Source organism: Uloborus diversus, chromosome 10 (genome assembly GCF_026930045.1).
Source record: "Uloborus diversus isolate 005 chromosome 10, Udiv.v.3.1, whole genome shotgun sequence".
In the NCBI taxonomy this organism is placed as follows: domain Eukaryota; kingdom Metazoa; phylum Arthropoda; class Arachnida; order Araneae; family Uloboridae; genus Uloborus; species Uloborus diversus.
Genome location: NC_072740.1, coordinates 16,250,794 through 16,276,889, shown reverse-complemented (window position 1 = coordinate 16,276,889; position 26,096 = coordinate 16,250,794). Strand labels below are relative to the sequence as shown.

The window sequence follows — 26,096 nt, the reverse complement described above, 5'->3', positions numbered from 1 at the left end:
TAAAATAAGATTTTTATCATTTTAATTCCAATAATCAAAACATTTAACAATATTTTATTCTGTTTTATGCATTTTTAGAATAAATACACAGGGTGTTCTGTTTTAACCTACAAGACCATTATTTTTGCAACAGTTAGTCCTAGATGTATGCTTCCAATTGCAAAAATGCTCAAAATCAGATGCTGAGTTGAGATATTGAAAGTTTGAAGCAAAAATAAAAATATGTCAAAAAATACAAAATTTAACTTTTTATACGGGCCCTAGGTCCACTAACTAATATTTAGAGAAATAATCTCCACTTAAAACTATTACTGACACAAAAAACTTGTCATTTGTGAGACCAAAACTCTAGGAGATATTCCTGTTCAAAGTTTTAAGGGAGCACACAGAAGATGAGATTGAAATTTATCACCCTTTTAGAAGAATAATATGTCATCAAAGTTTGAAAAACAATGTAAATTCATATTTTTCATTGCTATTCAAAAAAAAAAAATTCAAATGTTATGCCATGATAAGCAAAAATGCACTGCAACACCTCTAACAATTTGAAAAATCACACTCTATGCACATACATATTTTTAAATACATGTTAACCGCTTTATTTTCCCCCAAAAGGTGTTAGTTACTGCAAGTGAAAAAGGGTGTAAGTCACAAAACGCTGCATTTCGTATCTCACTGAACATTGGTCTTACTCGTTTCAAATTTTTTGTGTTGGAATTATTTTTCAATGGATATTATTTAACTAAATATAAGTCAGGGGACCTGGGGCGCATAGAAAAAATTAAATTTTGTATTTTTTGACTTATTTTTATTTTTACTTTAAACTTTCAATATCTTAACTCTGCATTTGATTTTGAACATTTTTTGCAATTGGAAGTATATACTAGAACTAACGGTTGCGAAAATAAAAGTCTTGCAGGTTAACACGGAACACCCTGTTTGTTAGGTTATATGCAGTGTAGCAATGCCATCAATTCACCACAAAACCAAAGAGTTACATCAAATAAACCTGTTTCTAGGATGAAATTTATTACCCCGCCAAAGCACTGTAGTTGAGAGGAATCGCCAATAGGGTTTCCAAAAATATTTGGTTTATCATTTCAAAAATAAAGCAAAATTGCAGAAAATTTCATTGAAATCACTATTTAAAAGAAATAAATGTCTGCTTTTGAAATTATAGTTGGCTGTCTTATTTGGCTTAACAAAAATCTATTAACTATGACATTAACCCAATAAATAAGGTGCATTCCCCCAAATATTTTTCTCCAACTACAGCACTTCCTCTCATAAAGAAAAAAAAAACTAACTGATTTGTATCTTCTAAATCTCCTAAAGAGTTCACTTGCTGTGCTGTGAAATCAGAAGATGGCTCTAGAGCTACTTTTTCCAAGCACATTGGAGCATAAGTAATATTTTGCAATGGTGCTTCAAGGAAAACTTCATCAGTCTAAAGAAAAACAGAATGTTGTTAGTTTTAAAAAAGTAGCAAGCCTCTTTCTGTTAAACAAACATCTCCCAATATTTTTGATTAAAATATATATGAAAATATAAAACAAAAGTAAATAATGCATTCATTAATATTAAATGTTGTGGGTGTTTCTTTTTTTTTTCTTTTCAAATCAGTAGATAAGTTAAAGGAAGAAAGTTCAATCCTTGCTTTAATAGAAACTTGATTAAAAGATAAAATCATTGAAATATAATTAGAAATTTAAATATTTAAAACGTTATAAAGCATAAAATAGCAAATAATTGCATATATGTGCTTCAGGGTTACAAGTAGGCTTGCCAAATTTCTGAAGTGCTCAACCAGGACACCAGAATGCTCCCCCCCTCTCCAGCATTGCTATCATTCAAAAGGTTACACACGTGTGGCTCATTTTTTTTGGAGTGTTTTATAGGGCAGTGTATTCTCAATGCTATGAATAAATGATTACTAATTATGAACCTAAAACAGGTATAATAAAAAATCACACAAGCAGATAAAATTTGAACATTTCACTCCTTAGATGTAAATATTTGCAATTTATTTTAGCTGAGAAAAACACTTGGAATGAGAAATAAAAAAATCAAACAATATTTTGACATACTTTTCATTTAAAAGGACTTCTCTGGACAGTATTTTTTGGTTTTAATCTTGTAAACATCTTCACAAGCTAATCCGGTATTAATTTTACAAGTTAATGTTACAAATGATAAAGTAATTATCCTAAATTTTCCTTAACAGTAAATTATTTTTAGACCTTTTTCGTCATTTGTAATTTACCTTTTTCCAGGACATGAAGTAAATCGGCCAGGATACCGGGATTTTGTCTGAAAACCGGGACATCTGGCAAGTCTAGTTATAAGGAACCATTCCAAAGCAAAAAGATGTGAGCTTATGGATGCAAAGATCTTAGACAAATTCAGCTTTAATTTTGAAATTTAACTTATGGTGAATATCTTTGCATTTGTTAAGCTCATTTCAATGCATTGAAAAATTTAGGCTCCTTGTAATTCAGAAACACATGTCTGCAGTTATTGGTAAATTTTTGTTACATAAGTTTCTTTTATACATTAAATTTTCATCAAAAAGGTATTTATTTATTTATTATACTTAAAAATACTTAATGTTTTTGGAATCTGTGCCATTCTCATGTCAGTACTATTGTGAGTTTGCAGATACTTTTGAGCTGTGCATGCAGATACTTTATATTTTTATATTTCCTTGGTTCTAAATTTATGATCGAATTCCATTTACATATTAATATTCTTCTATTTCACTTTTTAAACTTCCTTTTTTATATATTTATAGTATTTAAATACAACAGCCAACAGAAATAAATTACAGTACTTATAAAAGTATATAAGAATCGCGATGTTAGAGCAAAGAAAATAATTTTAGTATTTTTATACAATCAATGAAAACAGAACATAACAGTTTTGAAACACTTCTTTAAAAATAAAATAAAAATACAAATGTATATATATATATATATATATATATATATATATATATATATATATATATACACACACACAGTTGGCTCTCTGTTTAACAACGCTCTACTTAATGACTTTCTCTATTTAACGACGCTTTCTACTTAAGGACGATTTTTTATGGTTACTTGAAAGTCGTTAAACAGAGAGCCAACTGTATGTGTGTGTGTATATGTATATATATATATATATATATATATATATATATATATGTAATTATAATTATAATAAAAGTGAAAAATATTGAAAAGACCACACCAAAAGCCCATAGATGCGCAATGAAGCAAAACTAAAAAGCCAAGTAAATATAAAATATGCAAGCCAAATACCAAAAATCAAACAAATTTTATAAAAAATAATGATGAGAAAAAGGAAAATTGCAAGCAGCTATTTAATAGGAAAAGACTAAGTATGAATCCAGAGCTCATCAGTCCTGGAGTATTTAATAAATATGGTCAAAAGACCAAAAAACTTAACTATGAACTAAAAGAGTGTGACGTAAAAGTAAAATTTTTACTTTGATAACTGGAATGAATTCTGTCAAGTTGAACATCGGATTGGTTTTATTATAAATGGATCTTAACGTAAGATAATTTTGTTTATTGGTAGGTACTGTCCTGTGGATGGCTAATTATTTTAGAACTTGTTTTCCTAATTGGTCGAGGCGAAACCCCCTGCTTTTAATTTTAGGTTTGAGCTCTTGTTTATTGTTTAACATGTGGTGCATTTGCCCAATGTTACTCTATATTGCATGTACTGGAGCTTAAACACTCTCTTTTAGTTCATAGTTAAATTTTTTGGTCTTTTGACCATATTTATTGAATCCTACACGGCTGATGAGCTCTGGATTCATACTTTGTCTTTTCCTATTAAATAGCTGTTTGCAATTTTCCTTTTTCTCATCATTATTTTTTATATAATTCGTTTAATTTGTGGTATTTGGCTTGCATATTTTATATATATATCGTCACCTCAGAGTAACAGTAGGATATCTTAGTGTTATTCCTGGGATTAGATGTCTTACTGTTGCTCTGAAGCGACGATATAATTGCGCACTAAAAAAAAGGTTCAATACCCAATTTCTAAGATATCTTCTTTTCATGATATGAAAAATTCAAATTATAAGAAAAAAACTAAATATTGTGTTTACCAGATATAAAAATACTAAAACATACTACGGTTCCAAGTTTCTCTAAGAAATAAGAAAATATATAATACTGTCGCTGAGATTGAAATTTTCAACGACATTTCCAGGTTTTCCAAGCAGATAGACACAACGGCTAGGAATTAGGAGTTTTCAAAATAGATATACACTTGTTTTAGCAATTAAAAAAGCAGCCATTAAAATATGATCATATTTCTGTCATGATATCAAAAAAGAGTATAACTTGAATTCAAGCATCTTACTTGAGAATACTATACTACTACTTGGAAAGATAAAACAGATTAAGTGAATTTTGTTCCTAATTTTCAAGAAATAATTCATTACATTTTCCAAAAAAAAAAAAAAAAAACATTAATAAGTTTTGACAAATGCTTATAATTAGTTTATAAAAACTTAAATTTGTGAGGAATATTGAAAAGGGGCAAAAAAATTGTTTTGCTTTTATGGCAAGTTTCATTTGGTTGTCTTCCCCCTCAAAATGGCTAAAAACTTCAAGCTTTTCCATTAGGAAAACAAATAACTATTTGTTGAGAAATGAAGTTTTAACAACGTTGCACACTAATTCATCAATATTTTAGACTTAAAGAAACAAAATGCGTTTTCTTCTGGACCATATTTTTTGTAATATTTTTACCCAATTTTTTAAAACATAAAATCTTTGCAATAAAATACATATCTTTTAAACAACAACATACTTTTAGGTTATAATGGGATCCAAATTCACTTTTAAAATAATCCATATACAGCTATTTAATTGCAAGTGTGTAAATTATCAAAATAATTAAATTCATGTGCATGTTGAAATAATAAAAGCAAGAAGGAAACTAAATTCATCATATGCTAAGTTAAAAAAAGTAAATTTGGACTAAATGTTTCTGTTCATTTCAAGTTATTCAAGCATTAAATAAGACTTACAACAAAATCCTGAAGCATGCAATCGGAGAATGCAATTCATCAAAATTGTGGATCATCATGCAAAAATAAAAATACATTGTTAGTTATACGACAAATCTAAGTTGCAGCTACTTTGTAACAAAATAAATAATAAAAATCATGTTTTAATTATGCAAACAAAATCAGTTTTCTTTAAGAAAAATATTTACAACTCATACTAATGATATTATTACATGTAACAGAAAATGCAAAAGCAATAAAAATGAAGTGAAATAATTTAAGGGAAGTTGCTTTTGCAATCACTTAGTAGATATTTAAAAAGAATCAGAACTCTATTCTAAAACTCAGTGGAGAAAATACCTGAAACACTTAAGGAAAAAATCCTTCACGTAAATCACTTTTTTTCCTTTTTATGTTCAATAATAATTCATCTTATTTACATACAATTGGAGAAACAAAAATAAGGAAATTAATTAAAAATCAACGATATAAATGCATAGAAAGGTATATGACTTGCAAATACTGTACGGATTTGATAAAGATATTTTTTCAGTTCTCTAAGTGTTTATCCCGCAAAAGCAAAGTATTAAAATCAATAAAGAGCAGAAGAAAAGTAGATTTCAGAAAAAGAAAGAAATAATCTAACCAAACTGCAAGCATCTAAATTGAATAAAAAAGAAAAATACAAGAAAAACCAAGCTAATGGTATATAGTTTCAAGCAGTTTAAATGGTAAAAACACCTAAAGACTTTTCTAGAAACCTTTCAAGTTACAATCTAAAAAATTATAATTAAAAAAAAAATCTTTTATGCCAAAAAAAAAAAACATCATGATGAAAAAGTAGTAGAAGTATTTGGTTCTTGAAATTACACATAAGCATAAAAAAAATTATGAAATGAAAATACACACACATACTAGAGATCCTATATACTCAGAGATACAACACAGGATAGCTTTTTTGTGCATACTTTGGGGTCAAAACAACTGTTCAACTCGAATTCGCTAGGGCATCTGCACTTGGCTCAGTATCACTCGTTTGGCGTAGAGCTGCCAGTTTCATGCGATGGAAAATTATAATTAGCTCATAAAAAGAGTAAAATGATTTGAAATAATTAGTTATCGAGGTTTATACATATGTAATAAACAAGTTTCTTGGACATTAGTAGTATTGCCTTTCAGATGAATTATTTTTCCTTGCGTTTTATCATGATAATATATGTCTGGAAACAAAATTAAATATGGTGAAAGCAATTAGAGTACTTACTATGTATAATAACTTTATACTTTTTTGTGCCTGTGCCAAGTTTTAAAATAAATCCAGTTAAATATCTTGAAAATTTTGAAAGTTAACAGCGATTTGATAGGCTGTATTTTAATGATTCTCGGATATGCAATAAAACGTAAAGTATTGTTTGCAATTCAGCACCAGGTGTTTGTAACCTTTCAGTGTGATTCCTGATAAAAACACATTATTTGTGAGCAATCCTTTATGCATCATTGTCCTTCTGTTTTAATTGTTTAAATGTTCAAATTTCATAAAATTTTCAATAGTTGCAATTCAAATTTTAGTATAATGGTTCTCTTGAATACTGTCATATTTTCTGAAAGTTTAGTAAAGTTTGACCTAAAACTCTGTATTATTAGCTAAAAACATGTGAACAAAATAGATATTTTTGAAAGAAATGCTTGTATCTTAGTGAATGTAAATGATTTTTTCCTTGCAAATCTATCAAATTATTGTACGTAGTAATTACTCTAATTTCTGAAATTTACAGCTTTCCCCAGTTTTTTATGATGAAAGGTTATTTAGAAACGCTTTTGGTTTTTCAATTTGGTGATGGTTCCCTAAATGCATGCACTTTTCATTTTTTTATTGGAACATGTCACAGCATACCCTCGTATGTGACATAGTTACAGAACGGTGCAGATACGATTTCAATAGAGTTTGGATATGTGAGGTGGAGCGTAATCTCTAAGTTTGGCCTAGGGCGTAAATAGATGTTAATCTGGCCCTGTTTGTGACACCAGTGGTGTCAAGCCAAGGCTCATTGGAAGACGGAGTGGATATGCGTTGTGTTTCCTGAAGAAAGCAGATTCTGCCTTGATGCTAGTGATGGCCGTATGTTGGTCACCCAGCGGCAGAAAGTTTTGGTGCAATCTGCGACAAGCTTTTAGAACTTTCTAATCTATCTGCAAAATTTTGAGCGTGTGGTTTCAATAAAAAAAATAAACAAGTCGTTTTTAAATAATTATTTTTGAAATAAGGCAGGAAATGCCACCTTCCTCCCCATGCACCTCCCTAAATTCTATGAAGCACTCCCCGCTCAAGAGCACCCCCCCCCCCCCACAAACTGAGCCCAAAATCTTTCTCAAATTCCCTACCCCTAAAAGTTTCAATGGTGCAATCTGATGACCCCCGACCTCCTATCATTGGTGGGCACCTGACATTTGCAAACATGCATTGGCTATTGAACAGGGGTTTGTCCAGGATTTTTTACAGGGTCCTTTTGTTTTTTTTTTTTTTTGGTGAAAAATCAATTTATTTTATGAAAAAGCAAATAATTTCGGTGGGAGTTGGGGGGGGGGGGGATTGTAAAATAAAATTTCAAAATGGGTGTTTTTGTGATTTTTTTTCCGTTAATAATATTAATTTCTGTTAAATAATTGAAAAAAAAAATCAAGCAGTGGTTGAGCATTTAACTCTTTGAAACTCTTAAAAATCTCAGAATTTCGTTAAAAAAAATCTAAATTTCGTGATTTCAAAAAAATAAAAGGAAAATTTACTTGTTTATCTCTTAACAAAGCATACTAAACATCAAAAATTCGAAAAATCCGATTCTCAAAACGGATGCAAAGAGATTGCAATTCTCAAAGCGAAGGCTCCAAAAGTATAAAAATGGCTCATAAAAGAATTAATTTTTTAAAAAGTTTTTTAGAATTGCATTTTAGAAGCCTGTGATAAAAATATCATTAATATTTATCGACACAGTTGCAACAAAACTAAAATTAAACCATCTATTCAGCATTTAAATTTTTGACTCATACACAAAAACGGAATCTTTTCATTTATTTGCCTCCATATAAAGCGAAGCTAGCTTGAAAAAAAAGTAAAAGTTCCGATTCTCATATCGGATGCAATCAGATTGCATTTTTAAAAATGAAAGCATTAAAAGTGTAAAAACTGTAAATAAAAAGTTTATCAACGAAAAATAATTTAAGAGAACGATAATTTTAAAGCTGGTAACCCTATTTGAAGCTATCACATTTCAATTTGCTGATGAATGTTTTTTTTTTTTAAGTCATTAGCGGGAAGAAAATGTCTTGACACTGCATTTTCAGAGAACTTTATAACAGCACCACTGCTAACGATATGATAAAAAACAATCAAAATTATTCACTATACTATTAGTTATTTCTCGCTTACATCATATAAATGTGCTGACTTTTTTTTTGTACAGAGAAATATGCGTTATTTTGATTTCAGATTTGCTTTTCCAGTAAACAATTTGAAAAAGATCATTTTGTTTTGGTTTATACGTGCCATCGCGGGCCGCCGAGCGATCATGTGCTCACTTGAGCGATCCTTCTGTCCTTCTCTCCTCGTGTCAGCAGTTCATGCAAATAAATGTTCGACAGTAGCAGACAGCTTTTTTTTCTTTTTTTCTCCGCAGTTTTTTTTTTTTTTGGGGGGGGGGGGACAGCTTTTATTTTTTTAGCGTGGACAGAACTGTCTGTGCGATAGGGTTTCGTTGTCTGCGACGATGTCACCGTGTCGCGCCGTTTCTGCCACTGGGGTTGGTCATAAGGAGGCCAGGGGTATGCTTTCGACCAAACTGTCTGTGGTCTAAACTCACTGGACCTATATCTGCAGTTGTGGCTTGAAGAGTGATTTTGTATCACTGTGGGAGCATTTTCCTGGTTATATTCCAAAAACACTGACAGCAAATTTGTTCGTCAGTCTGGTATTTTAACCTGAGTATTGCCATTCAGGTACTACACTCAAGGGGGAGATTTACAACCATATAACGCTCACTCTCACACCACTGTTGCAACATAACCTACTTTACAGAAAGTTGATATGTTACCTTGGCCTGCGAGACCCCCAGACAGTGTATGCAATTGAACACGTTTGGGATATCATTGAGCATCATCCACAGCCAACACTGACTGCCCCAGTATCGACATAAGTGAAATAAGCATGAAACTCTATATCAAAAGTGTCATTCAACACCTGTATGACATAATGTATGCACACTCTCAGGTTTGCATACAAAATTGTGGAGGTTACACTGGCTATTAATGTAACAACATTTCACATTTGAAATGCATTTTCTTGATCTTAAATTAAAATATGATCTTGAAAATTTAATCAAATAAACATGTTAACTATACCAATGCACTGTCCAAATTTCATTACTCTACAATATTTTTTTCTTGGTATTGGGATTTTTTCTCCATCAGTGCATATATTTTTTACATATAGCATTTATGTGCACGGCACTTCATTTTACTGTAAACAATTCAGTAATTAAAAGTTTTGAAAAGTCTACTGATTTTTTGATCACTTTGTATATAAATTAAAACCGTGTTAAGTCACCACTCAAGGGACCAAAAATGTTTGACCACCTATGCGGAGTGACTACTTATGTGGAATGGGAATTTAAGGAAGAGAGAGAGAGAGAACAAAAAGGCCTTACAAATACTTTCATGAATAGCTATAGAATTCAGTGAGATAAAGAATAGCCTATGAAATCAATGCCTATAAATTAGTGAAAACTTGAAAAAGAATAGAAAAAGGGGAAAAAACACTTGTTGTAAGTTACCATGTTTTATATTACTTACAATATTACATAACAGCTTATTTTAATGCACTTACCGTACACTGAAACAATCCATCAATGTTGACTGATGAAGTCCTTGCTTACAGAAAATAACTTTGTTCTAACATTCTTGAAGTTTTTATTTCCGCTTTTGTCGTCCCTTGAATGGATGTTAAGTACTGATAAACTTTCTCCAGGTACAGTGAAGCACAGTTTATATGTTTCTCTTTTATACATTTTTATCAATTATGCATTTTTAAATTGGTCCCTGCAGAGTCTAATACACATTAACTTATACCTATTATACGTTTTTTCATTCGTACACTTTTTTCATACAGTCCCTTCAAAGACATATAAACTTCGCTTCACTGTATTAGATTTTGTTTGTCTTGCTTGGTGTTGTATGATTCATATTCTTTACACTAGGCAGAGTGGCAGCAAGAAGTATGCTTTGAATTATCAGAAGCGAGGTGTGAGATTTCAAGAGGAGAATGATTATCACACATTATTTCTACCCAGTCTGATGCTATTTTCTGAGATCAGATAAGAAAAGAGAATTTTAGAAAACAATTTTGAGTGACTAGTTAACTCCGGTGTAGAATTAAATTTGGTGACCAGTAAAGGAGGATCATTTTATATTACTGTGACTGTGACCTTGTTGGGACCAGGAACGACAATTAAACAGAGTGACCACTTATCCGGTTGACTACTCATCGAGGTTTTACTGTATATAATTTTATCACTCAAAAACAATAATATTATTTAACCTCAGTCTAATTTTACTCAAAAGCGAAAAAATTTTACTGAGAAATTTTAATACAGTGAAACCTCCCTTAACGGGCACTCCCGAATAACGGACACCTCTAATTAACGGACATTTTGCAAGTCCCAGTCCCTCAATATAGGCCATTCTATGTAATTCACTCTGAATAACAGACACTCCGAATAACGGACAGTTATTTCACAAAAAATTTCCCTTGCAATCGCAGCACTTCCGTTTTTTTTTTTCTTTTCACAGAATATCTTAGTGACTGCTTGCATTACAAAGCTTTTCATCCTCCGCAACTGATATCCCCCCCCCTCCGTCATTTCCTTATCACTGTTTCTTGGAATTAAAAGGGTGGTAATGGGCAGAGGCAGCGATTGGGGCTTAAAAGTTGGGGGCAGAAAGAAAAAAGAACTAAAAGGCACGGTACTTTTTGCGGGCAGTAAAAAATGAAAAAGAAAATAAAAGTCATAATTTTGTAACGGCTAGTTTTGAGAGTATTGAAGCAGATAAGAGAAAAGTGATGTCAGTCTAACAATTAACGTACGTTTTTCTTAAGATTTTAATGAATTTTATACACAATAACTATTCAAAAGTTACGATAAAAAAGAGGAATTTGGGCGCTTTTTCTAACTGGGTCTCTCAGGAGATGCAATTGAGCAGACTAGCGCCGGTAGTAGTCGGCTTTATGGCACCGTGGTTTTGTTGGGTTGTTTAATTTTTAGACATGAAAAAGATTTGCCCATATTCAAGGTCATATTGCCAACTGTCAATCATGCATCATGCAATAGTGATACTCGAGATAAAATAAATTAATTAACCATAAAAAGTGTGTGTGCGTGGGGGGGGGGGGGGGTTGCTCCGCCGAATCGCCGCCGTTGGTAATGCAAAAAAGAGATGTCAAACTGTTTACTTTAATTGATTAAATGCTTTTTAAGACAAGTGTGTGCTGTCAGTATACCTTTATTAAGAAGAAAGAAATTAATTACACTTGACGTAAAATGTAGTAAACCTTTCGCAATTGTTTCGATTGTGTTCTAAAAAGGGAACAACAGCCCATTTTGAGAAAGGTAAATTAAGTAGTTCCTCCTAATAGCGGACACCTCCCAATAACGGACAAAACTTCTGGTCCCTTGACTGTCCGCTATTAGGAGGTTTCACTGTATTTATAAAATTGCAATTTGATGTCTCTTAAGAAAAATCAATGCAAACCCAAAACATTAACAAATAAAAAAAATAAATAAATAAAAAAGAAGTAAAGAAAGAAAAAGGATAAAAAAAAATTAATTAAATAAATTGAAAACCTAAAAGATGAAAAAAAAATTAAAACCCCAGGAATACAAATTAACAAATGTTTTTCTGTGCAACATAAGTAACTGAACTTATTTAAATATTTATATACTTTTATCTTTTTAATAAATAGTTCAATTTAAAAAATATTTTAAAACCAATTTTATTCATACTTACCCAGCCCTTATCCCTTAACTTGCTTAAAAGGGGCTTAAATGGCCTTTTTTGGGCTTTTATTTACAAACAATTTTCGATGGAACCCCTTTCCTCTTCTTCCTTTGGTTAATAAAAGATGAAATGAAGTTTAAATGAGTTTTCTGGAGGGAGAGCTCATGAATCTTCCAAACATTTTGTCTCTTTTGTCTGAAAACAGCTTAAAATTGGATTTTCAGAGCCACAATGGCAAAATATTTCCAGGAAGACGAGATTCCAAGAACCCGCACTCTCCATTTAATGTCACTAAACATTGCCTAAAGTGTACTTTTAGGCTTGACAGCAGAACTAGAAGAACACTCGCACCCTTTTCTAATTTCTCAAAATACAACGCAGAATATTTTGGTTTCTAAGCTTCATTTTCAAAAAGTATTTTGGACTCAGCACCCAAACCCTGACCTTTTTTCTTAAACATAAAAAATAGCCTAAAAAGCGTTTTTAAGTCTAATTTTCAAAAATTTCTCGGAAATTTCAATTTTGAAACATTTTTGAGGGAGATTCCTAAATTCACCCCTCTCACCTAACCTCTTCAAAGAAAGCTTAAACTTTGAGTTTTTAAAACCTCATTTTAATAACATTTCTGGGGAGCTTGTTCAAAAATTTTGGATGGCTATTCCAAAATAATGGGAAAATTTAAGCAAAATGTGTAAACAAACTATACTTATTTTACCAATGAATGCTGCTAGATTTTGATTTTGGATGGTAGAGATTTACAGATAATCACACACAAATTTCTAGAGTTCGTAATTTCATGAAAAGACTTTTCAAAGCGCGTATTTGTGTCCACAAGCGGGCTCATTTTCTTTCTAAATGAAACCCTTTTATTTCAAAAGATCTCCTCACACACACACACACACAAATAAAAAGAAAAAAAAATGAAAAATCTCAAAAATTTTTCTTTTTAAAATTTTTTGATTAAAGCAAAATAATCTTTTAGTTAAAGGACAGAAATCTACCTCCCACCTATACTTTAAAGATAGAAATTCCATCCCCAGTACAGTAAAGTGGCAAATAATGAGGATGTTTAACAGAAAAAGATGCTTACCGCAGTATTATAAAATTTTGTTTTGACATCAAGTGGTTTGCCAACCTGAAAAATGAAGCAAAATAAGTAAGTGCAGATAAAAAATCACAAAAACATTGAATTCGAACATTTACTGTTACATATGTAAAGGAAAAAAAGAGATATTAGATCAAGCATGAAAAAAAAATGAATAAAAATTTTAAAAATCAGAGTTCTAAATTTTCATCTATTAACAGTTTTTGAATAAGAGACTTTATATCTTAAAAATTGCACAATAATACAAAATGAAACTTACTCTTTTTCCTAGAATTTACAAGCCTGTTTTATAAAAAGAGTAACACTTATTTAAATCACTAGAGGTCCACAGAGTAACAGATTTAAAAAAAAAAAAAAAAAAAAAAAAAAAAAACCTTATAGTCATAAAGATCTAGTATATTTTTTCTTCCACAAAAGCCCTACATGTATGAATATAGATACATGTATGGAGAATATAGCGTGAGTATTGCAAAATGAATTAGACTCTTCAATAATACAGTACCTTTATAACGCCGACCTATATAACGCAATTCTCTATAAACCACACAACTTTTCAAAAGTAAACAAAGAGGTTTTGAAGTTCAAAAAATCCCTCTGTTTTGTCTTGCAAACATAAAAATGGCTAGGCAAATTAAATTTTGAAACACCTTTTCATTTTTCCATTGTAATTCCAAAGCTCTTAAATGAAAATGAGTATTCACAGTGAAAGAACATACCAGATGACTCTTTAAAATGCAGCTGTTATGCAAACCATGAAACTAGCAGAAGTACAGGATAATTCACTTTGTTTTGATTGTGAAACATATTTATTTGGAAGTGATTAATTGTATAATTAGTGCTTTAATGCTCATTGCAGATAAAACTCATTCAGAAATGCTATAATATAGATATATTCTGAATATTAAATTTGTGAAATGACCTATATAACACCAAAACCTGCATAATGCAAAAGCTCTGGTCCCAAGGTGTGCGTTATAATGGTCTTCTACTGTATACATTCTTTAACAGAAAAATTTCAAGATTCAGAGATCTTGATCGTAAAGCAGTGAACGTTTAAATACAATTATAATAATAAAAATTCGATATTTTAAATATAATGTTCTTTTCCTGCATAACAAAGAAAGATTAGGTTAAAAAGGTTAGGTAACAAAGAAAACTTTAGGTTAGTTTGGGGTTGGGGGTACTCATAGGTGCTAAAAAGTGCTCAAAAATAAGTTTACCTTCATAAAGTTTCGAAAAATTGTTATCACAAATGAAAAGGAAAAGTTGTCAATAAAACGCTTAAGTTAGGTTGTTTCCTTTTTGTGGTTCCTAAAGAATGTTTCTAAGGGCTTAAAAGTGCATAAAAATGAGTAATTTACCAGTTATTACTCAGTTTATTTAGTTTCCAAAAAATATTAACGTAAATAAAGAGTAAAAGTTGTTAATGAAATGCTTAACTAAGGTTGTCGACTTTTTTTTGGGTACCTTAATCTGGGCTGTCAGAAGCTAAAAGGCGCCTAAAAATTTGTAATTTATCCACATAGAGTTTCCAAAAGTTGTTATTATAAATGAAGAGTAAAAGTTGCAAATAAAACACCTAATAAAGATTGTCTATCCTTTTCCAGTACTTAATAAGGGTTGTCAGGGCTAAAAGGCGCAAAAAAACTGAGCAATTTACCCACATCGTGTTTTCACATAAATTATACATACATATTGTCGCTTCAGAGCAACAGTAAGACATCTAATCCCAGGAACACTAAGATATCCTACTGTTGCTCTGAGGCAACGATATGTAGGTAAAAATATAACAAACACGATGGTGTAGGTGGCAAGCAAAAGTGGTCCTATTATGGGTTGTCATCAAGCATGCAATTAGAATTTTGTTAAGGGAGGGGGTGGGGTTACTTTGCCAATGATAATCTGTTGAACCAAGAAAGAGGGGCCATATTTCAAGATCACGACCCAGCTTGGTTGGAAGAAGAAATGAAAATTATTCGTTTTCAGACAGAGTATGCAACACAGCAAAAGGCAGGCGGCAACTGAGAACCTGCAGTTGTTGCACAAGGTTCTCGTGTTCTCTGTTCTGAATTGACTCGGACACAGGAAAATGGCCGATTAATGGACATATTTAAGGCAAAAATGCCGGGTTTTATGAAAATTTTCTTTTTTGAAAATTTGTTTTTGATGTGAGGTACAACAACTGAGATAAAGACAGGGGTGGTCTTTTGGGAGTTAGGGAGGGGGGTCTGGAAATTGTATACATCCTTGTTGTCACGAAACTGTCTTTGACTAAACTAGACTCATTTCAGCATTAAAAATACACAGACATAATATGTTAAAGTTTGCATTTGATCAAGAAGCAACTAACATCTAACTGTCTTGTAAGTCAACCAACTCATATCTAACAAAAATGAGTATCTAATAAAACTTCATAAATATTTAAAATACTAAAATGACATACTAAAACTAATAAAAAATGAAAGCTTCATACCTGAAATTTAAAGAATTTTCTAAAGTGCATTTTTTCATTATTTATATTAGTGTAGCTCACAGTACATGCCAGTCTAAAAGAAAAGAAAAAATTAAGTGCTACCTACTCAATCTATCACAAATACTATAACAAAAGATAATAAAAAATAGCATTCTTAAAACTGTAATTTGTAAGGAATAAAAGTCTTTAACATCACCAAAGAAAACCTGAAATTGACTTCATTTTTGAAAAATAATTTGGGGGGAGAGAATTGCAACTGCTCTTTCTCTTAATTTTACTAAAATTGCCCAAAAATTCAAATTTTGATGGGAAGTTTGAAAATTTCCTCTCTGGCTGTGGGATCTCTAAGGTCACCAAAATTTGACTAAAACTGGTTTTTAAACTTCAATTTGGAAACATTTCTGGGGAATATGACTCGATCCCCACACCTCTGTCTTTATTCTAATTCAAACACTAAAACTTTTAGGACTAATGACTTTTGGTATCTATCTTTTCTTTAAAGCAATAGATTGCTAATAACAATTTCAGTGCAAAACTTCTTAGCTTTACTAATAATAAAGCTGAAAGTCTCTCTGTCCGGAGGATGTCTGGTCTGGATCTCTGTGACGCGCATAGCGCCTAGACCGTTCGGCCGATTTTCATGAAATTTGGCACAAAGTTAGTTTGTAGCATGGGGGTGTGCACCTCGAAGCGATTTTTCGAAAATTCGATGTGGTTCTTTTTCTATTCCAATTTTAAGAACAAAAATATCATAAGATGGACGAGTAAATTACGAAATTATCATAACGTGGAACCGTAACATGGGCACAAGCCAATTGGCGAGATACGAAATTATCATAACGTGGAACCGTAACATGGGTACAAGCCAATTGGCGAGAAAATTCACCATACATTATTTGTAAATATACAGGCGAACCAAAAGACCTTTTAATTTTTCTATTACGGGCAAAGCCGTGCATGTATTTTATAAATTCACTTATTTCTAACACAAATAAAATTTTAGAATAAAAATAGAAGCAAGCGGGTAAGAATGGCAGTGTCAAATTTTTGCCTGGCCTCGAAGAAAAAGATATGGCACTGGGCATGAGGGGCATGGATACTGTCATGCTATTGAGCACCAAATCAAAAAAAAAAAAACATGGGTAATGGAGGAGCGTAAACTAAACTACTAAACCATCTGAACTGAAATATTGTTTATTGGTGTGCCTTGCCTCCAAAATGTTACAATGTGGCCCTTGAGCAAAAAAGGTTGGAGATCCCTGATGTGGGACAAAGTAAAATAGTTAAGATAGCTTACTTTTCTTTTTTAAATGAACAACAAGAAATTTGTTCTGAAAGTTACAATACAAAAAGAAAGATCAATATGTTTTTAAATTAAGCTTAGATTGAAACATTATTTTTTATTTTTGGCAGTAAATTTGTACCTTCAAAAAAAGGTGGAAATTTTCCACTTTTTTTCATGGGGCAAAATGAAAAATAAAATATTTTTCAAGTGAAAAATTTTTGATTCAATTATTAAAGATAGTTTTGATCCAATAAATGAGTAAACAAAAGAATGAATGAATAAGTAAATGAAAAGGAAATGAAACAATGAACAAATAAGTAAATAAATGAGAAAACAATTAATGAGTTTATAAAATAGTGAATGAATAAGAAAACAAGTGAACAAATGTATAAATAAGGGAATCATTAAATGAAGAAATATAAATGAACTGCACTCATGTCCAAAATTGAATTTGCAAACATGTTTTTCAAAGTAATTCTAAATGGCTGCCAATAAAATTTAAACAAATTATATTTTATCCATTGTGAAGGACCGGTAACAAGATTTTAACATCTGTTTTGGAATAAAAGAGTTGTTTTGTATTAGTTTTTAATGAACTACTGAAATTAGACCAATTAGACATCTGGGAGTTTTGCCTGCAATTTTGTGAATTCCGCTATGAAACAAAAAATTTAACCTGTTTCCAGTTGGAATAAGTTCTCATAATCATTTAGACAATCTTTTGAAGTGGAAAACTAATGACTTGAGATACTTGAAGATGGGCAGTCATTTCTTGAAAGTTTGTTTTGTTCTTTATTAACTTAAATTTTGAAAGAGAGGCAGTAACTTCTAACCCCCGAGTCCTCGAATGAAGGGTTGAGAGAGTCAGAGTTCCATCTTGGCTGAATCACTCAATAATGTCAATTTTTCAGATTTTTAAAAGAAAAATATCGTTTTCAATTTAAAAAATTTAAGTTTCTGGTGTTGAAAATGAGAAAGTAAATTTTAAAATTAGGTTTATTTGTAAGTAAAAAATTACACGAGTTTGTTATTATTTTATTTAAATTTCCTTATGTTGCAGAACATACTTTTCATAACGAGAATTGAAGACAAATAAATAAATATGTATGTAGATGATTGGTTATTCTTTTATAATACTATTTCAGGAACAAAAGAACAATTTGCAGTTGCTTCACTTAATCATAAAAATCATGAAATCCCAAAATTTTTAACAGGCTGTAAAGCCTAAACTATTTGAGGTTCATCATAAATATCTGATATGCTTTATAAAATACATAAAAAAAGTATCCATGCCAAGTTTCATTAAAATACGAGATTGTGGGAGCAAGACAACCTTGTTTTATCATTGACTTCATTTTTTCTAAAATTTAGTTAAGAAATAAAAATATTATTGAAAGAATGAATAAAATAAGCTGATATAAGGTAGCATATATTAAAATACTTTCTAGCATTAAAAATGATTGAAATAATTTGAGGATGCAAAAAAATATTGCAATCTCAAACCAGGCATGCAATTTTCGGCATAGCAGGTGTTTGGCATTGTTGGCATGTTTCCCAAACATATGTTTTTGGCAGATATAGTGGAAGATGAAGATTTGAGGGGATAAATAGAAAGAATAAGAAAACAAGGAAAGAAAGTTAAGAAAAATCAGAATTATTTCAGATTTTAAAGAAAAATAGGAGCATTATGAGGCCTGATAGAGGTGATAAGATGTTTAATATTAATATAATCACTATATACTTTGCAAGGTAATTCAATTAAAACAATTTATTACACAGTTGTTAAAAAGATGTTTCTACAGGTGTAATACAGCTGTACGGTGCGTTAACTATTAAAGGGCAGCACAAATGCTATTTTTTCTTTCTTCATTCCATGAGTTCTTTAAAAATTTAAAACACAATTTTATTTCCTTTCTTAAACACTTTGTTTTACTCGGAAAGAGTTTGATTCTTTAGTGTATGAGTAATACTAAAAATGTATTAAGAATTTGCATTGTATAGGTATAAATAAAACGAACATAAAAGAACTTTGGGACCGTGTCCGTGTTGCCATTTACAAACATAACTATTAAGAAGTTAAGGAGTCATGACACTTAAAATAAGATAAAATGAAAAAAACCAAGGTGACACTACAAAACACCAATTCAGTCCAAAACATCAAAAAATTTTACTTGGGCCGTAAATGGTTGTGTTTCAACAAAGAAATAAAAATATCACCAGGGATATTGAAAGATTTCAAAATCAAAGCATTCAAGTGGTTTTGGAAAAGAAATACTTGAGGAGAGTCTCCCACAACATTTTAATTTCAAATAAATGAAATAGGAGAAGAATGGGTAGCCAAAAAAGAGGAAGCAGTTACTTCAAATGTGCGAAATATAACCATACTGTACTTCAAAGGCAGCCTAAAATTGCGTTTTTAGATTTTTAACATGAAAGGTTTTTAAAAGGAGAATCCCAAACTCTATCCCTTCCCCTAATGTTGTTAAAAAGACTAATAACAATGGGATTTTTACTTCAATTTTGAAAATTTTCTGGGGGGGGGAGGGTCTGAACTGTTTATTTTCATAATTTTTTTGAATTCTAAATTATAAGTGAAATTTTAAAGTTTGTTTTATATACAATTTTTTTTTACTTGTTAACAATGTTAAAATAAAGTTTTGTGGTGTTACAATGTGACTGCCTTCTTTTCTCAATAGAAAAAAAGTTTCAATAGAAAAACAAAACTAACAAAGTCACTTCACTTTGTAGGGGGACTTCGTGACAAGTTATTTATGACAGGATTTTACATTAATATTTAAAATGTACTTACATTTTATTACATAACCCAAGAGTGTAGCTACATGTAGTAGTAAATATATCACAGATTGAATCATTTTTATCTGATTCACAAGACCCCCCCCCCCCCAAAAAAAAGGATTAATAAGTCACAAAAGAGTTCACACGCCCCTGATTATTGCATATGACAGAACAAATAGCAGCTGAAAATGTAACAAAATGATAAATATTTCGTTTTGCTCTTACATATGAGTGCCTATTTCTTTAACTTCATGGTGAATAACATCATCTACACTTTCATCTGGTTTTAGTTGAGCTACAGTGCTATAATTTCCTCGATGTCCAGCTAACACAATTTTTTGCATACCTATTTGTAAGTCTGCCTAATGGATGGGAAAAGGCACACAAAGTAAAAATTAATAACAAAATAAAAATAATTAAATATAAAAACAAAGCATATATTATGCATAGTAAGACTTTAATTGACAATACCAAAATATAACATACCAAATACAATATACAAAATGATTTGCATTACTAATAAAAAATAAAATGTTATAGAAACTAACAAAATAAATGAAATATAAATTTAAAACCAAAATGTAGTATAACCAAGAAAAATAATAAATTATTCAGATAAATTTATGCCAGCAAAACACTAAGTGTTACAGATTCGTTAAGCAAATAACAAAGGAAAAGTTATAAAAGTTTAATTTTCAATTCAAAATAAATAGGAGTTAAATATTCAATAGCATGATTTTTTTCAAGGAAAAAAAAGACAGCATTAAAAAAAAAAACTGCAATTTGTATACCAAACTGCATGCATACATGTGATAGCATTAGAATAAGATCTAACAATGAGAAGGACAATTCAAAATTAATTTAGAATAAATAAAACACATTCATTTCCAACTATGTCATGGAATGAGACTGCGTCATAAAACTACAACTACCGACTTTTGCACACAATAAAAGAATTGTCTGCAAGAACCGCAGCAAAAACTGCTAAACTAATTTATTTATAGTACAACTACACAAATAAAATGAAGTTATAAAGCAAATGGCAGTTACTACTAAGGATGCACTAATAAACAAATGGACCAATTACTGCTTACCGCAAAAGATAATCAGCTAATGTGAATCAATTATAATAACATCGATTTTTCATACTAACATTTCTGCCTCAACTTGATTTTTTTTTTTTTAAATAATTTACTCTTTCGTCTTTTCAAAATTGCTAGCTAGTTTGTTTATTTCTGTGAGCGATGATTTACTTTTTTCCATCTTCAAAATTTTTATTTAAAATATTGCTTGACATTTTATCCAAAATCTGTAAACCAATTTTAATGTTATAGTTAATGAAATTATATTGTGTCGTTAGGCAGACATAAAAATTCAAATATTTAGTTAATAGATCAATGTCTAATAGGCTCTTAGTTTAGTCTAATAGACTTGTTTGCTATTAGTAGCAATTAATGTTGTTGTTGTTGTCGTGTCTGATGACGTGCAGAGTGCGAAAGGTTTAGATGTCTCCAAAAGTCTTGATAAAAAGATCTGCTAATTCTGAAGCCCGATGGCTGTACAGGATTTCAATTGGTGGTGCTCCAAGTTGGAGGAGGGAGCGAATAATGGCCTGTTACCTTTACGAGTTACCTTTTTTTTTTTAAATTTGAAACTGGGAGTTAATTTTAGGCTACCTTTGGGAAAGAAAGCTTTGGTGGCTTTTTCATTAGTGTCTTATTCCATTTCTTTGATGTCATAAGGGGATGTCTTAATGTCACTAAAAGGGTAGTTAGACAGCTCTAATTGAGAAATATTTTGAAATGACGTCCCAAAAATGAGCTATCTTGGGAAGGAAAGGTTAGAGGGCACTTTCCAAGAAATGTTTTTGGAACTGTTAAAAACTCAATTTTAGGCAATCTTTGAAGACGTTAGGTGAGGGGATGGACTTAGGAATATCTCTCAAAAATGTTACAAAACTGAAATTTCCAAGTAATTTTTCAAAATTGCGAGTCCTAAAATCACATTTTAGACTATTTTTGATGACATTAAAAGAAAGGTCAGGATTCGGTTGCTCACCCTACAGTTATATGCTTATATCCACTGTTACATGTAGAGAAATTATGAGTGGAGGTAGGTGAAGTCCCAAAAGACCATTTTAAGCCAAATGTCCAAAGATGGCATGAAGAAATGATCTAAACGATGGAGCACAATTTTAGAAATAAAATAGTTTTGTTTTGAGGAGATGGGAGAGGGATATAACTTCTCTCCCATTTAAAACCTGAATTTCTTTTAAAATAAAACACAAGTGTTGATTTTTTTTATTTTCTCGTAATTTTCTCAATATTTTTTCTTTTTAAAAAATTTCTACACTCAAAGGTTTTGGGAAGTTCCATGGCCCCCAAAGCCCCCCTCTAGATCTGCCCTGATTGCTTCTGAGTATTCATGAAATTAGACATGAACTAGAACAAAGAACCCAATTGATAGCAATGAACGCAAAGAAAGGACAAACCAAAGCTAAGACAGTATATGCGATTGTGCTCTTGATGCACATTTGAAGGCCATTTCACAATTATCTAGGTAATTCAACTAACTATATATTAAGTATTTAATTCTCAAGATTTTAATTTCAACCGTTCGTAGATTCAAATGGGAGATAATAAAATTTTATCAGCTCATTTTCGCGAGTTTGGTGAAAAATGAGGCTAAATCCTTAAAATTGAACCTCAAATGGGCAGCTAAAGATATTGTTCGAATTAGCTGAAATTTTGTATGATAAATAGGCTTAGTAAGAGGCAACTTTTCCCACACAGTAGCTTAACGTATTTCTCAATTTCGTTTTTTTCACTCCACCCTACTGAACATATAATTATTGAATAAAAACATTTGAACCCAATTATTGCCTTAAATGTTTGGGCGAGGAGGGGAACTGACAGACCCATTTGTAACAATTTTATTACCTCCTACTTCTTGAAAAATTATACAATCAATATTTCTTAAAAATGGATGATTTACCATTTTTTAATTCTATAGTTTTATCATTATTACTGTATAATGATGTGTTCCCTTTTGTTGCAGAAAGTCACATTTATATATTTTTTATGAATTCTTTCAGCATAGTTTCTAATTCTAAGCATACTAAAAGTAATTTTAACTGAAAACATAATAATCTTCACAGAAATCTGCAAAACTTCGCTGATTATAAATAATTGGCAAAGTGGCGGATTACCGATTACTTAGTGCATCCCTAGTAACTAACTACCACAACGAGCCATAAACTATCAGATGTAAACCAACCTGTGCATTAGCTATGAGTTCATTTTGTCCTCAAAAAAATTACCAAAATATCAAAATGCATATATAAGTTTTCTGTCTAGTAATGCAGAGGCTTCACGCAAAAGAACCGGTGTTTACACTCTTTGAATCAAAGCATATTGCTTGAACCAATTTGGTGATATTTCATTCTTTTAGTAAAAAAATATAAAGCACTTGTCTCATTTTCTCCAGCTGCTGCAGTCGGTTTTGACACCACAAGCAGTGATGTTCCCATCAATTTTTCTGAGGGTATACTCCCAGTAATCCATTATGCACAATATGTGTATGCAATTACGAGGCGTTCAAAAGGCATTGATTTATTAAGTGTTGTTGGCAACAGCTTGACTGCTTTGTGATGTGGCGAACATGGCGATTGCATCTGTTGGTGTAGTGTAAATAGCTTTTAATTTATGCCTTGTACATAAACCTATTTTTCATATTTGTTGTATCCACGTTAAGTAAAAACCCTGTCCTGTCCAAAACCAGTTTTGGATGCCCAAAACCAAACCCTGTGCAAAGGATATGGAAACTGTTTACATCTACCCCGGATGTTGAGTCCACAAGTGCCCAGTCCCAGTTAGGACTAACTTGCAAAAATAAAGAATTCTTAGCGCAATGAAAAAATTTAAGTATTGTCATACATTTACCTGAAAGTTCATACAATAGTGTGCAATAAATAAGTTTAGCTTATTAGTTAGTTTCAAATGTGTTTTCCTTACTACTCTAAAAATTTTGCAAAGGGAGAGAGAGAGTTAGGACTGGGGTACTGCCATCATTTGAGAGTTTTTTAAGATTTTTTACTTTAAGTTATCTTAGTTAAACATTCAAATGTATCCACCTTTCTTCCAAGACATAACATTCTTAAAAAATATTAATTATGCATCAAAGAAATGGATATACAGAAAAATTTTACTTACTTGAACATTTACATTAGATACAATTTGCTGACTATCATTATGTACACTCATGTAGCATGAAAAGGTTTCACCCAAATATATATTTCTGCAAAAAATATTCAAATTAGAATAGTAAAAAACAACAGCTTTTTATTACTCTTATTAAAAATTGATATCACAAGCTTAGGAAATATTCACAAAAATCACTTAGTTGAACTATTCTAGTTAAAAGAGCATAATAAAACACTTGAGGTTCAAATTTCGTATTCTTCATAATAATCATAATTAATCTTCATAAATTATCATCATCATTATCCATGGCACAACAGCTCTAGGAGGGCCAAGGCCATCTGAACCAGCCGTTTCCAGCGCTAATTTATTTGCAGCTAAGCTCTTCCAGAACATAATAAAAACATACCGTAAAATCCCGAAAGTAAATACCCTATCGATTATAGCCCCCCCCCCCCTTTTTGTGGAAAGTGAAATCATTTTAAAATCCTGAATATACCCCACCCCCTTTCACAAGAAAAATTTTCGGATCATCTTCATTTGCCACTCCCTACAAAAAAAGAAAACATTTTCTGCTTTACTTGGAAAGCATTTACAGAGGTTTAGTTCCCCTCCATAAGCAGGTTTTCTTTTCTAAAAAAAAAAGAAAGAAAAGAAAACACAATGATTTGAACAAAAAACAAAGAAAAAATGGTCTCCACGGTTTATTCCTTCCAAAATGTCTAGATTGTCTTTTGATGCAAGGGCGCCTTTTTTTTTGTTCATTGTATTACAAAAAAAATTTATATGATTGTACTGCTTTTTTTTCCATTTTGGAAGGAGCATTTTTGTTCTGACTTGTGAAAATGAACAATCTTCAACACGACGCCATTTTGAAAACGTGGCGCACTTTTGGAAATGTGTTGCTTAAACAGTTGAGCAATACTTAAAAATAACCTATTTTAAAGGAGAAATAAAGTAATTGAACAAGTTTACGATCACCAGAAATGTCTATTTTACTAAATCAAATCAGAAATTTGTCTGTGTTTACGTTCGAGAACTTTGAAAAGCTCAGTTTTGGAAAATACGATCTTCATTACAAATTTGCGGCCATGATTTTTGCTTCTATTCTGAAACAAGAACATTAAGATTTTGCTTCTTTTATTGCAACCTTATTACATTCAGTACAGGATGAATCTTCAAGTGATAAATTATAGGAGTTTTGGCAACTTAAGGTGCAAAATCTTTTGTTTCGAAAAAAAAAATGTCACCCACATGCAATTTATTACCAAACTAGAAAATTATGACATGTTTTTATTAATTAATTGCTCACTCTTCATTAATAGTAACTCTTATTTACTTATTTCTTTTCTATACTCTAAAATTACTACTAAAAACAATTATTTTGGCTAATTTTTCAAAAAAATATCGATTATAACCCCCTTTTTGAAATTAACAAGTTTTGTTTTGAAAATAAGGGGGGGGGGGTACTTTCAGGATTTTACGGCAAATTATTTTACATTGAAAAATCAAGTGGAAGAATCTTTGTATGCATCTATCCACGCCCGGCTCCTGGGTAGGTGACATGTCCCACCACCTAGGGCAGCAGATTTTAGGGGCGGCAAATTTCATGATAGCAAAATGTAAGGAAGCAAAAGAAAAAAAAAGAATTTTGACATCTTGAATTCAAATTATGTTTTTGCAATCACAAGTCTCTGTGTGTATGTAGGCGTATATTTGTGTGCAGGCATGAGTGTGTGGGTATGTGTGTGTGAGTATGCATGAGTGTGTATGCAGGCACGTGTGTGTAGGTTATGGACGCAACATGGAGAGATAGAGACGGTTTTTGCTAGAGGAGCAGCATCGGGAGGGGACGGTGGTGCTGCAGAAGAAGGTGGGGGGAAAATAAAATCATAGGAATTCAAAACAGTCAAATGAGAACAATAAGCAAAGTGATTGCTCAAAAAACATGAAAAAACTCAAATTTGTTGGTTAGTTTTTTTTTTTTTTGGTAGCATTATGGGGATAAACAAAGATTAGAGACTTTTCTGCATTAATTTTTCGAAAATAGAATTACAAAAACACAATTTTACGCAATGATGTTAGGGGGGAACAGTTAAGAGTTTGTTCAACTGAGATTTAAAAAAATTGAAGTTCTAAAAAGAAGTTTACGAAGTACT

The 26,096-nt window shown here is 31.2% G+C and overlaps 1 protein-coding gene across 2 annotated transcripts in view; it reads right to left on the bottom strand.

Annotated features, from left to right (window-relative positions):
- The window catches only part of LOC129231335 (trafficking protein particle complex subunit 13-like), a 59,995-nt gene that overhangs the window by 18,728 nt on the left and 15,171 nt on the right, over positions 1-26,096 (bottom strand). For both annotated transcript variants that reach the window (XM_054865624.1, XM_054865625.1), the window contains exons 3-7: positions 23,950-24,034; positions 19,964-20,100; positions 15,658-15,730; positions 13,170-13,214; positions 1,308-1,447 (exon numbers count right to left, since the gene is read on the bottom strand). In XM_054865624.1, the coding sequence (XP_054721599.1) occupies positions 1,308-1,447; positions 13,170-13,214; positions 15,658-15,730; positions 19,964-20,100; positions 23,950-24,034 (480 nt within the window). The remainder of the gene's footprint in view (positions 1-1,307; positions 1,448-13,169; positions 13,215-15,657; positions 15,731-19,963; positions 20,101-23,949; positions 24,035-26,096) is intronic.